Source organism: Amaranthus tricolor, chromosome 1, assembly GCF_026212465.1.
Source record: "Amaranthus tricolor cultivar Red isolate AtriRed21 chromosome 1, ASM2621246v1, whole genome shotgun sequence".
Lineage (NCBI taxonomy): Eukaryota > Viridiplantae > Streptophyta > Magnoliopsida > Caryophyllales > Amaranthaceae > Amaranthus > Amaranthus tricolor.
The window spans coordinates 6,551,452-6,565,418 of record NC_080047.1 but is presented as its reverse complement, the minus strand read 5'-3'; the positions used below and the strand labels follow the sequence as shown (position 1 = coordinate 6,565,418).

The window sequence follows — 13,967 nt, the reverse complement described above, 5'->3', positions numbered from 1 at the left end:
AAAAACTCATACAATACACAAAATTTGTTAATTTTGGAATACATAAATTTTATGATAAATACAATTTCTTAAAATTGTTATTAGATTATAATATTTCTCATGAAATATAATAATTAATATAAATTTTTACAACAAATAATAATTGCATGATTAAATAAAATAATTATTGAAAATGTATATACATTCAGCCAAAATTTAGTTATTTTTATAAAACAAACATTTTTATTAGATGTTATGTGCAGAAATTTGCATGCATTGCTATATTAGATTGTTTATATTTTTTAAAAATAATTTTTTAAAATAAAATAGTTTATATTCTACAACCAAATTATTGCTTGTAAAATAGTTGTTATCACTTTTATGTAAAGTTTCCAAATAGATTTTAAGTAGTTATACAAATATGATATAATAAATCTTTTTGAAAACTTACATTTAATACTTAAAATTATAACTAATGTATTTTTTAATATCACGCAATTATATTTTAACTTGTAAAAATACTTCATTTGGTAGAACTATATAAAGTTGACATTTGAAATTTTTCAGTTCTTTTATTATATTTTATTATTCGATAGTGTGTGTATTTGGAAATTAAACGAACAAACATTTAAAACCAGACACGGTTGGTTTGGTAATCGGTACTAAATGATGAGAATGATAATGAAAATTGATTGTAATTTTGGTAGGAATATCTCTTGACAAATTTAATGGTCATGCGTGATATTAAAATGAAAGTTTTCCTCTAGCTCCCCTTGTTTCTCATAATCATTTACAGATAGGGTTTAAAATCCAAAAAACTCATTGTCTCACCATATCCACGACCCACACCTCGTCCGCGTCCTTTGCCACTGCTGCATACCACCCCCTTCGATCTATCAGTCACGACTTCGCATGCTCTCCTCTCTCAATCGCAACGGTAAATTGTGTGTATGTATTGATGTTGGGTGTTGTTCCAAAAGACAAACAAAATGGGTGTGATATGACTAGAGGTCTTCAATTGACCGGATAAGGATCGAGCCGGATAAAGGCCCTTTAAAATTAATATGGGCTTTAAATGGGCCGAGCTTTTAAGGGCTAGCCCGGCCCATTTTTACTACTAAAAATAATTTTAATCCCCATTTATTAATTTATAACAATTAGATTATCATTTATAATAAAAAAAATTGAAAAAATATTAACAATTTCATTGACATTGTCATTTATAATATTTAAATTATACATTAATTATGCTATTTACAAAGACCCGTTTTCGGCCCAGCCCATTGCGGCCTAATCAAATTTACTAGCCAAGGAATTTTAGTTTGTTTGAGATTGATTAAAAAACTATCAACTAGAGAGTGTTGAGAAAATGCTTTTTTGTTCCGACTTTTAAAAGACGTTTTTTCCGCAAAGTTATTCAACTTGGTTGCCACCATTTGAGGTAGATGATATCAACTTATTGTTTATTTTTCTATGGTCTTGTTATGAAATTATTGTGTTTGTACATGTCATTTTGGAGAAATGAAAATAGTTGGTTGTTCATTTTATAAATAAAGTTCTGTCGAATATTTCGCAAATTTCTTATTTCTTCCATATGTTGGTGCTCCCATGTTTTTTTAACTCCGGATCCTCCCCTGATTGCCGCAAAACATTTGTCCAAGTGCTTGATTCAAAATAGCAAATAAAACTACGTTCAGGGGAAGAAATTAAACCGAGTTGAGCTATGGCTCAAACAAGGATTTGGTCAAGTTGCTTCCAGTTTTTTGCCATGGGAATTCATGAAGTTTATGGCTACGACCTCAGTCAAGCGTGTCTAACGATACATTTAACTATGACAAAAGGCGTATGTTTGGTGAAAAATATCTGAGTTAATTTTACTAACGTATGCATTGGACATGGTATGTAGGCCTGTCAAAGAGATCAGGTCGGGTCGAGTATAGGTTCAGGTCATATATAAACAGGTTAAAGCCCCTTGACCTAAACCTAACCCTTTTAGTTAATTGACTTAAAAATCAACACTCCCACCCGACTTGAAACAGAATGTATGTTTTGCGCTGACGATACCGTAATGTAAATTTCTAAATCTATCTAGGAGACTATACCATGTTTTTCACTGACGATACCGTATTGTTCACGGAAACTAAGGAGGAGACTTGATCGGGACTTTACGTCCTTCAATAGTCATACCGCAAGTGTACGGCGTAGCGTAGTACGTCGGCAAGTACGGGTCGAATCCACAAGGAGTGAGGGTTAAGTTAATAGTTTCTTGATCGATTAGTGTGTTCGAAAACGTATAATATAATGTTTGGAGATAGAAATAATTAAAAAAAGCAATTAAAAGTACTTAATGAAAATAAAGCATAAAAGTAAATAAGAATACAATAAACTAAAAGCAAGGATAGAATGATCAATAAGTTAATAGGCATAGGCTAGGCTTTCTCACCAAAGTAGTATTTACTAAACATTAACCTAAGGTCATGGATATTTTGTTATGGGAAAGAACGTATCATAAGTACTAATGTTCTCTCTCGAGCAACAAAAGCTTCCTAAACATATTCAACTACCTATTCTCATGGAGTTAAGCATAATTTAAGACATGAAGCACACATGCAACATTTCCAATCAAAGCATCTACCTATTCTCATGGAGATTTCTTAACTTTTAAGCATAGATTATCGTTAAAAATCGACTCTCGCCCTCAATTCAACGACTCTACAACATGGTAGCAAAATCCATCTTAAACCATAAACAACACAACCAAGCCAAAGGTAAAGAAAGCATTTCAAACTACATACATGGTGGTAATGCCTAGCCTAAGCCAAAACAAGCTACTCACTCATACTCATATTGAAATTGTAGATTGCAAACAAGCCAAAAATCATAGATGAATAAATTATTAGAGTAGCCTAAAGAGATGAGTGCAATATAAGTTGAAGAACTACAAACATGAATATATGAAATTTAAAGGGAAACAATCAAAGATGACTAAGTGACATGAATTGAAATCAATATAAGTAAAGATAGAAGTTACTCTTTTAAGTTCAATCTAAGGATGAACAAGATGAATTGATGATTCAAAGTAATACCATCCAAAAGCTTCAATAATAGTACATCAATGGTTGAAGAATTTCAAGTTGTAAAAATATTACAAAAAAGGATGAAGTTAAGATTGTGTTTGGAAAGTGAAAATACTTAATTGAATTGAAAGGGAAATTATACTAACATTCTTAGTTGAAATGAAAACAAAGCTATGTAGAATACATAGAAATTACTCAAAACGAAAGGTAAAATTGAGATGATAGCTCCATCTTCCTCTTCTCAATTTATAGGCTTCAAAAACAAGTGGGGGGTGGTGGTTTCATGATTGCTCCACCCCCCTAGGTTATGGGGGGGGGGGGTGCCACCCCTAATGGATAGGGTAGGATGGCTGGCAGTCTTGGCAGCAGCAATTAGAAGCAACAAATGTAATTGAACCTCGAATGATACTTTAAAAAGATCGCAAAAACTGCTGCAGCCCATTTCGCTCGACACGAGCGGCTCCCGCTCGACCAGTCAAGCCACCATCAGGTCCAACATTAGAAACTTTAAAAATTGGACAGAATGTGAAATTTGGCTCCGCTCGACCCGAGCCATCTTGCTTGACCAGTCGAGCGGATGTACTGTACACCTAGATTGAATCCTGCTGATGATTAGAAGCTCTGGAAGTTTGAATGCACTTTGCTCAACCCGAGCCGACTTGCTTGACCGGTCGAGCAAACTTCAGATACGTAATACTCAGCTTCTGACTCGAGCAATGCTGCTCGAGCCACCTTGGCTTTAGCCCATTTTGGTCGAGTGGATCTATTTTGGCTTCTTTTTGGCTTGTTCTTATGGCTTGGCTCATGACGTTTCACTTCTTTGAGCCCTCGGTGTTTAGGTGAGCAATGTATGCGACCAAAGGATCTAGTTTGTGCTCGGTGTTGATGATTAGATCCTGAAATGAAACAAAACACCAAAGCAGCAAAACAAGCGTAAAATCCAATAAACCAATGCATTAACATGTAGTTTCCTTACGCTAAACAAGCCGCTTATAGGGGTAAACAATAAAGATAAAATGTAGCTTACAAGACTAATAATAAATTGGAATAGTAGATAAAGAAGTTATATATATATATATATATATATATAGGATTAAATAAGAAAGATAAGAAGGATTTTTGTTTGATTTTCTTTTGTTACTATACATACAAAAAAGATACTATGTTATAAAGTAAGAACATTCTAAAAATTTATTTCATAGTTACTATTCTATGTAACATAATTACGTTTACTACTATGTGTTTTTGCCTCAATCGTGACCATAAATTTTTTTTGTTTTAGTGAAATCAAGGATATAGAGTCCTTTTTGACCCTTCTCAATTCTCATTTTCAACACTCTTCTCAATGGATCTCTCATATATATATATATATATATATATATATATATATATATATATATATTATATAATACGTTTTATGTTTAGGCAAATTATATAGAAGTAGTAGATAAAGAAGTAATAAAATCAACGATTTTCATGATAAAATAGCCGAGTGCTACAAGAATATCATGATTTTATACCATAATTTGAACTTTTAATTTTGATTTATCACTTAAGATGGCCAGAAAAAGAGGTAATAAAATCAAGGATATTCGTGATAAAATATTCGAATATTTGTTGAAGGCTAAAGGACCTAGACAAATAAGAAACAATTGATTTAATTTCTGCATTATTATTTTTTACTACATAGATTCGTGTGCCAAAAATTAGTTGTGAATGTTATTTAGTAAAGTTTATCAATTATAATAACTAAGTTAATATAAGAAAAATTATTAAGAATAATACAATATTTTGCTCATTTATTATAATAATACTAACTTTTTATTTACCATGAATAATACCAACTTAGGGGATCTTTTTCTAGAATACCTTAACATGTTTAAAATCAAAATATAGAAGATTATATGACAAAAAATTGGTCGTCATCATCATCATCCAACCCAGTATATTCCGCTCATAGAAAAGACTATGGATAGGGTCTGGGGAGGGAAGGATGGCAACTCATACCCATAGAGGAGAGCGCGGCCATAGGAGTCCCTCGGCTCGAGTAAGATACAGAGACGTAGTTACACTGGAAAAAAAAAAGGCCAATAAATAAAAAAGTAGATCCACCTACAAAATAAAATAGAAGGGGACAAAAAAACTAATACTAATAAAAGAAAAGAGAGGATATGGTAAGAACACAAAGAGATAATCTATGAGGGCATCAGTAATCTAAAACATGGATATGACATCTCCAACTACCCCTATCCCTAGTCAGGCCTTCGGAGAAGTTTAGCTCACGCAAGTCAACTTTTATCTGCTCATCCTAATCAACTTTTATCTGCTCATTCCAAGTTCTCCTAGGTCTTCCTCGACTCCTCTTACCCTCTACAGCTCTACTATAATGCTTTCAACTCTCCTCACAGGGGCGGCGATGGTCTTTCTCTGCACATGTCCAAACCATCTCAATCTATTTTCGCGCATTTTTCCAGAAATAGGGGTTACCCCTAATTTGTCTCTAAACTCTTGGTTTCTAATTCGATCCATCAATGTGTGCCCACACATCCACCCCGGCATACGCATTTTTGTGACTTCCATCTTATGTTCAAAAATCTTTTTAACAGGCCAATATTCGGTCCCATATAGCAGAGCAGGTCTAATTGCCGTCCGCCCGTCCGGTAGAATTTTTAGTTAATAAACTAAAGTTGGTATTATTCTAGGAAAATTCCTAGGTTGGTGTTATTTATAGTTTCAAAATGTTGTATTATTGTAGAAATTAACAAAATATTGTATTATTCACGTAATTTTTCCTATTTTATATCGAAATAAATTATAAATTACTTGAATTAAAACAATTAAAATATTTGTTAAAATCCAAAATACCGTTAGATTATAAAAACATATTATTACTATATATGCTCATTGTGGTCTTTCATATTTGTCAACTACTTCCTTCGTTTTCATATGTTCTTCTCAAATAGAACTTACAAATTTTAGTTTCAAACTCTATTTATGATTTCTAACCGATCTATATATAAAAATATATTCATGTGGAATCTTGATAGATTTATCACAATACATATTTTTTTAAATATTAACTTTTTAGAATTTTTAAAAACTTACAATTAAAATTATTTGACTTTTAAATTTGTATTGGAATCTACGTAAAAAGTAAATGAAAAAACAAATAAAAACAAAAGGAGTATAAGATAGTCACACATTCGTAAAAACGATTAAATCTTTTGAGTCATCATTATCATCATCATACTACCCAGTACATCCCACTCTTAGAAAGCTAAGGCTAAGGTCTGGGGAGGGAAGGGCGGCGGCAAGTCATACCCATAAAGAAGAGCGCGGCCAAAGGAGTCCCCCAACTCGAGAAAGATAAAGAGACGCGAAAAACACAAGCAAGACAACTTAAAGGTCTATAGACAAAAGAGACGCGATAAATGAGATATTTTCATACTGATAAACTGTAAAGTGATAATAGTAGTATTAACAATAGTTTTAAAAAGGATTTTGTATAAAAAAATCATTCAATAAATAATTTAAAAAATATTTAAGACTTGGTAAGGGGAAAGCTCCACAAAAAAGTCTTGGGGATGGTGATAGTTTGAGTTGAGACTTGAATAAGATATCTGGTCAATTTGTATTTATAGTCAATTTTTATCTTATTCCTTATCTACTTTAATAATTTGATAAAATAAGAACAAAAGACATTTATTTTTAAAGTCTCAATTCAAGTCTCATCCCAAAATATCATTCCTTCTCAACTATAGTAACTATAGTCTCGCAATTTTCATTCCCACGTGCTAAACACCTTATTACTGTTATAATCAATTGACACAAAATACCCAAAAGGGTTACATTAAAAGGATCGCAAAAAAAAAGAAAAAATTACCTAAAATAACCAATCCTTTTTATGACTTTTCTATAATAATTTTACCAATTGATTAATGATGATTAATCTCAACTTTAGAGGTATTTTCTTAGAGTAATCTTGGGTAACCAATGAATCACCAAAAAAGTATTGTATGAAAATCATGAATAATTTGGATTATTCTTGATAATTGTTCAAAAAAAAAAATATTGATTTTTTTTTATTTGAATTTTTGAATATGTACTCCATTAGTTGCTAAGAATTAGCATTATTTTTCTTTTTAACCTATCACATCGGGTTTGTCCTATTTTTATTTTTTTCATGACCTATAATCTTTATTTATTTTATATCTACATATTTAATTTACTTTTTCATATCATCTACGGTCCACACATTAATTAACTTTGTGAAAAAATATGAGTAATTTTTATCATTTTACCTTTTTTTTTTATTTTTATTTTCATCACATTTGTACATGGACTTATTTCATTGGGACGAATAGGTAAAAAGTAGTGATCTCAACCACATAGATATAAAGGAGTTTATATCAATGGATTTCGAGTTAAATATTTTGTCTTGAAGGAAAAATTGGGTCTTTTGATCATTTTGATATTTAAATAATTTTAAAATTATTTTAAATTCAAATTAAAGTTACATTTGATAAGTCTTCAAATCTCTTTGAACAATTCTTCATCGAACCAATGTTCAAGCATTATTATTTGTTTGTATCAAAGTACGGTGGCGGAAGGCAATACTGTCGTACTTGTCAATTGAAGTTAATATTCCTCAATACTTGTCAAATTTCTTTTTACACATAATTTTAATACATTTTGATATTGAATATTTTTATTTCTATTCACTAACAAAAAATTATGAAAATTACAAATAAAAAATTAGATTTTAAGACAAATAAAGCAAAATGTCATATAACTATATTATTTCTTATGAACAAGTCATAATTACCAAATCAAAGCTGAAGATAAATAGTAAAAGTATTATTATTAAAATGTAGCAAGTATAATAAAATAGAGAAAATACTTAAAATGTGTATTTCACCGAAAAAAACAAAACAAAATACAAAAAACAAGGAAACCCTAACTGGTTCGTTGATAGCCGCCACGAACACTCATTCACTCACTATATAAGAAAACACTTCCCCAAATTCTTCACCATTCAATTTCCTCTTCTCGCCATTAAAATTTTTAGCCACCCTCGACTACTTCTGCTGTCGAGTTTTCTTTTCCTGCGTGCCCGAGGGCTTTATTTGAGGTTTTGTTTTTTCGCTTTAGTTTTGTTCGATATATGAATTTGAAGCATGTTGATGATTTAATATCACTAATGTTCTTGTTTTGGATTGTGCGTTGTTGCCTTCAATTTCGATCTTTTGATTGTAAACGTCACCAGAATCATGTAATTCAATGCAATTTTTTTTACTTAAAATTATGTCGAGTAATCAATTAAACTATTTTGTTTAATATATTTATTTTTTTTCCGTTTTAAATTGTTTTTTTTAATTAGGGTTTTGATTGAATGGATTATGGATTAATGATGTGATTTCAAACTGCGTTATCTTTCTGCATTCTCCTTTCATGGAATTGAAGAAGGTTCTTTTTACTCTGATATGATGATATCCATTCAATAATTAAGATCTAAGAGTGTAAAGAAATTTTTTAACGTTTTTTTTTTTTTTTTTTGAAAAATTGTATCAATGATGAGTAAATTCCTTGTTATCCTTGCACATTGATTCATAATGATGAAAATTAATGGGGGAATTTTAATCTGAGATGCTCACCTACTTTATTGATATTCAATTTTCTTGGATGAAATTTGCTGATGGAGGTAAATACTATCGTTTTGTCCTTGCGCTTAAAATTTATTTGCCATAGTATTTTTTTCAATTTGATTTTGAAAGCCATAAAATGCAGGCAATGATTACAAATTTATCCGCGCTTCTGAGGTTCTATCAATGAAACATAGGATTTATAATAATGGTTGAATTTCTTGATATGAGCCGCTGTTTTTTTTTAATCATAATGCTCTTGTGTCTTTAAATCTTTCACATTATAATCTTTGGCTTTGGTGATGTAAAATGTTTAATGATGTGTAATTTCATTTGTTAATTATTGAGTTTCAGTGTTTCACTATACTTTTTATCCTTGAGAAATTGTGGGTAATAACTAGACCGGAAAACTTAGAAATTAAGTGTTTTCATCAGCTTCTTCCTTCCATCCTTGCGGGACTAGAGTTAAATGACAGTTTTTTATGGTACCAATATAGAATTTTTGTATATTCTTGTACAGTGTACACCAAGCGATAAGGATTACAGATTTAGTACATTAAGTGGTATTGATTACTTCATCTTCAAGGAAAATAATACAAGCTAAAGCATTAATCCCTAAGTCTTGGGAGTTTTACATTTTCAATATTAGTTTTATATAATTGAATTATGAGGAAAGCATTATATGCCTTTGTTATTTTAAGCTAAATGATTTTATTAATGGTTGAATTTCTTGAAACGAGCCAGTTTTTTTACTACTTTCACCCAAAATTTTCTTTTTTTCCTTGTAATTTTATGCTTTGCATTAAAATATTTGGCCTTGATTATTAGTTTGCATCTTAAAATGCCAGTTCTGCTTCAGAAAATTCTTGATAGATATAGCTGTTTCCTTTTCTGAGCTTAATCAAATATTTGGCCTTGATGATTAGTTTGCAGCTTAAAATGCCAGTTCTGCTTCAGAAAATTCTTGATAGATAAAGCTGTTTCCTTTTCTGAGCTTAATCAAATTAATGTTATCATTTTGTTATATTCATACAAAAATTGGTTTATGATGTGTTATTTCACTTGGTTGAGGGTGTAATTTTGACTTCAAAATTTCCACTTTGAAGCACTATACCTCAGCATGATATCACTGGATCGACTGTCTGAAACCAGATTTTCCATTCTTTTTGTTGATTTGTATTGATATTGAATATTCTGCATTTCATGGTTTTTATATATTGATGTTAATCAAGATTTTCATTTTCTTCTAATTTAAGTGAAGACCAATGATGATAAAACCCATTTGTAATGAGGTTTAGTGGAGCTGAGACCCTGTTTAACAGGGAGAACCCCTCAGGGAAGCTACATTCACATGATATGACTGGGTTTAACTGAGGCTTTTAGATCATCATTAATGTAAAATGAGTAATTTGTAATAATGGATAAATGAATTTGTTTGCTAATTGAACATTTATAAATGACGTTGATAAATGGACAGAATGAAGAAAGAGGGACTCACTTAACAACTGGCAGGGATTTTTGAATAATGTTATAATGGTGAATGATGGAGGAAGAGTATTGAGCTAAGCTTTGGCAATCGAAGCTGGTACCTTAACAAGTTCAGATTATGGTGATTGACGGGCAGAGTTCTATTACTTAACAAGGTCATAATAGTAAATGGTTGATGATTAAGGAAAGGAACTGTGCCTAGGATTAATAGAGGAAAAGTATTGAATCAATTTCTTTATTGAAGGGTCATGATAGAGGAACTGTTGAGTATAGGATGATTTGAGTTCAATTCCTTGATAAGGCCATGGGTGAAAGAAGTTTTTTTTTAGTGAAAAGCTTAGAAGATAAAGATGATGTACTGAGAAAAGAGAAGTTGTTTTGCCCTCCTTTGAATTGAAAAATGAAAGTTTTTGTTGGTCACAACCCCTTAAAATCATTGAACTTGTTTGCATTTTTTTGCTAGGAGCACCATGGTAGAATGGTAGTTGGATTCAAAATTTGCACGTTGCACCCCGGGCTTCTCTGAAATTTACAATAATGATGATGCCAAGCCTTTATGTCTGATCTGTGTCTAAGGAACGGCTACATCGTTTTTTCCTATTTTTATAATCTTTTTTTTTTTTCTTTTTTGCCTCATACACCTTTAGGCTTTTCTTGATTGGTAATTTGCTCAATTCAATTAGAGCCTAGTCATGGAGGCATACACTGAATCAGGCGGTGTTAACGTGGAGGCTAACTCTATGGTTATGCCTCTAAATTTATCCGCGATAGTTTTGAACTTTGAAGCATTTGATTGACTATCTGAAACCATTTATTAACTTTTTGCTGGAAAAGTTTTGAATTTTGATACTAGATAATTTCTTCTAAATCATGAAGTAATATATTTATTCAAAAGTTTGTTCTGGGATTCAAAATAAATTTTTATACCAATGAAGCTAAAATCCAATTCATTGAGGTGTGGTGGAGCCGAGACCTTGTTTAACAGGGAGAACCCCTCAGTGAAGCTACTTTCATATGATAATTTTGGATTTAACTGAGGATATTTACTGAAAATGTAATATATTTGTTGTTATAATGTTTGGACAATGTTATGTTATATATTGAGTTTAACTATACTTTTTACCCTTGCAAATAGTGGGTAACTAGTCTGGAAAACTCAGAAAGCGTGTGTTGTCATCAGCTTCATCCCTTGGTTCTTAACGGGACTGGAGTTAAATAACAGCACAAAATCTATGTTAATTGTTAAGTCTGTCCAAACAAAACTCCTTTATATTGGCTCTTTTGTCTTGAATCTTGATTGAAGAGTGGTGTACACTTTCATTTGTCGTTTCTTTCTTTTGAATAAGATCTAAGTTGTTTGCACAAATTGCTGTTTAGAAACTCCTGAATTATGTAATATATTGAGTTTGTTAAGTTTGTTCAAATGGTTCTTATGCTTGCCAAATGCTCTTGTCATGTAAATGATATGATATTGAGTTGCATCATCTGTCTGCAAGTTTTTCATTAATCTCCCATTTCGTCTCTTCTAGTTTAGGAAATTATTTTGAGGGTTGGGTCATCATGGCGTCAACGATGAGTAAGAAAGTCTTTGTTTTCCTGAGTTTTGTTTTCCTGAGTTTAAACATGTAACGGCGTTTTGACGGTTTAGATAATCTCAAAAACATTCATTATACAGTGTTAGCACTTAGATCCTGCACTTTCTGACAGCTATGCAAAACCAATGGAGGAAATTTAATTGGAGCTGCTTGCTTAATTATGTGCTAGTCTTCAAATTGTGCTAAAACCAGAATAATTAAGGCTGCTGAGGCTGATATTTTATTATCAGCCGTTCCCCTTTTATGTAGATTGTGGACTCACATTAACAGAATGCATTTTTATAGTTGCAGTAAATCCTGCACACTGCAGAGTAGGAAAATTTGAGCAAGGAGCAAGGCTGCATCATGAATAGACTGTCCTTTCAATTAGATTACATCCTCATGTCCATGTATGGAGGACTATGCTTCAACTTCAAGTGCTTGCAGAGGAAATGCATTTCTAGAAATTGTGTATCTTGTTATTACCCCAATTTCCTAGTATTGTATCATGTTAATGATTAGCTTGTGAAACGGCCATGTACTTTCTTGTCTAATTTGGCTACACATTATGGTCACAATTTCAAATTTTCAAAATCTGATCGAGTAAGCTACCAGAGTGACCACTTGTTGAGAGGCATTGGAATTGAGTTTTCGCTTTATCGTTACTACTTCCCACCATGAATTGCTTCCACAATGTTTTCAGCTTTTACCCTTATTTAATTGTCTCTAATTGAATGTTTTCAGTTTTATTTTTTACAGTATTCGCTCGATGAGTCATGAAAAGAAAATGTCGTGGAGCGACTTAGAGGATGACTCGTCTTTCGATGTCTCATCATCGAGTTATACAGAATCAGACGATAGAAGATACTGGAGGTACCTTGAACCACCTTGAGATGGTTCAAAGGTGATTAATGAAGCAAGCAAGGCTACAGAACAAAACAAAAGAAAAAGACTCAACAACAGAAGAAACAGAAGAGGATACAGACCCCAAGACATCAGAACAACAGAGGATGACCAAAGCTGGCGACCAGCTGACCTTGCAGACTCTGTCCAGGTCAATCACTAATGATTTAGAAGCCATGTAGGGTGACATTGGAATCTTGGCACACGGACCTTCCTACCTAGGCCCAAGAACACTTCTGTCCATCACTGACAACCCACAAGAATCAGTGCTGAAGGTCGCCCAGTCATCGGATATAGTAAACAGTACTGAAGGTAACTGCTGACCAGCAGACCTTTCGAGCCTTGGCCAGAGTATGTCTGTAGTCCTGCAGGATCATCAAGGGTAGAAATGGAATTTATGCACTAGAAGCTTCCTGTCAGGACTCATAGTTACCATCATCAATCATTGGAAGAGCACAAGAAGATGGGTGAAAGGTCACCTGGTTAACAGATGTCTGTCAGAATTTTAGAGTACTTAGTTTAGCTTGTTTTCCATTTTTGAAAGTGCACATGTTTTGCACGTGTTCTCTTTTGACCGTTATAGTTAGTTATTGGGTCATTAGTAGCCTCATTGTATTTCCCCCGTCCCTCAAGTCTGTATATAGATGGCCTTAGCCTTGTAAACACTCTTTTGAGTTTGAAGAAATAACAAGTCATTGGATTTCATTCCTTTGTTTTTCCTTGAGTGTGTGTGAACACTCAACGATCTTGAGTAGTGCAAGATCTTCACCTATTATAACTGAGAGTAGTCGTCGATTGTAATAAGGAAATTGTTGGCCTTAGAGAGTCAAAACTCCTAGTCTTTCAATATTTCATCCCTGTGTGTTGTTCTGGTTTGTTTTGAGAGCATCATTGTTTGATTGTGTTTGGGGGTTTTTGGCTATTAAACTATGAAAGAATAAAGGCTGGCTTTATTTCCTACAATGCATCGAAGATTTCCATCCCAAATTCAGTCCATACCTTAGATTTCATGGACTTTTTATTTTAAATTTTGTGCATATTGGCTATCCTTCAACTAAAGTGAATGCAATTTCAATCATCTTAATTTTCCAAGAATCATAGAAGTATATGTCTAATTTTCTTCTTATGGTGCTCAATTACTTATTTACGTAGACTTCAAATTATTTCTTCATTTTGTAGGAGCATTAGTTGTCACAGTTCTACTAAACACCATGATAGTAGACATTGCAATCCAATTTTAATCAAAAATAGTAGTGTTAGTGCAAGAGGTTGAGCCTGATTAGATTATAACTCTCTCCATGACA

General features: G+C 32.3%; 1 protein-coding gene and 8 non-coding genes across 9 annotated transcripts; all 9 read left to right on the top strand.

Annotated features, from left to right (window-relative positions):
- Positions 1-4,613: 4,613 nt before the first annotated feature.
- On the top strand, positions 4,614-13,808 carry LOC130819095 (uncharacterized). The gene is made up of 3 exons (XM_057685299.1): positions 4,614-4,629; positions 8,007-8,187; positions 12,520-13,808. The coding sequence occupies exons 1-3, from the start codon at positions 4,614-4,616 to the stop codon at positions 12,650-12,652; spliced, it is 330 nt and encodes a 109-aa protein (XP_057541282.1). The 3' UTR covers positions 12,653-13,808.
- Positions 8,455-8,554, top strand: LOC130801269 (small nucleolar RNA snoR27). The gene has a single exon (XR_009039548.1). It is a non-coding gene; the product is annotated as a small nucleolar RNA snoR27 (small nucleolar RNA).
- LOC130801261 (small nucleolar RNA snoR26) lies at positions 8,618-8,708 on the top strand. The gene has a single exon (XR_009039547.1). It is a non-coding gene; the product is annotated as a small nucleolar RNA snoR26 (small nucleolar RNA).
- LOC130801284 (small nucleolar RNA U36a) lies at positions 8,842-8,932 on the top strand. The gene has a single exon (XR_009039551.1). It is a non-coding gene; the product is annotated as a small nucleolar RNA U36a (small nucleolar RNA).
- LOC130801240 (small nucleolar RNA snoR97) lies at positions 9,080-9,184 on the top strand. Its single transcript, XR_009039542.1, has one exon. It is a non-coding gene; the product is annotated as a small nucleolar RNA snoR97 (small nucleolar RNA).
- On the top strand, positions 9,508-9,600 carry LOC130801526 (small nucleolar RNA Z223). The gene has a single exon (XR_009039639.1). It is a non-coding gene; the product is annotated as a small nucleolar RNA Z223 (small nucleolar RNA).
- On the top strand, positions 9,606-9,698 carry LOC130801523 (small nucleolar RNA Z223). Its single transcript, XR_009039634.1, has one exon. It is a non-coding gene; the product is annotated as a small nucleolar RNA Z223 (small nucleolar RNA).
- On the top strand, positions 9,960-10,075 carry LOC130801539 (small nucleolar RNA Z278). The gene has a single exon (XR_009039641.1). It is a non-coding gene; the product is annotated as a small nucleolar RNA Z278 (small nucleolar RNA).
- Positions 11,313-11,418, top strand: LOC130801234 (small nucleolar RNA snoR97). The gene has a single exon (XR_009039541.1). It is a non-coding gene; the product is annotated as a small nucleolar RNA snoR97 (small nucleolar RNA).
- Positions 13,809-13,967: the final 159 nt, after the last annotated feature.

Excerpts from the sequence above, each read along its gene's own strand:
- LOC130819095 (XM_057685299.1), top strand. Across the intron at positions 8,188-12,519 it reads GCCCGAGGGCTTTATTTGAG|TATTCGCTCGATGAGTCATG; the intron begins GTTTTGTTTTTT and ends TATTTTTTACAG.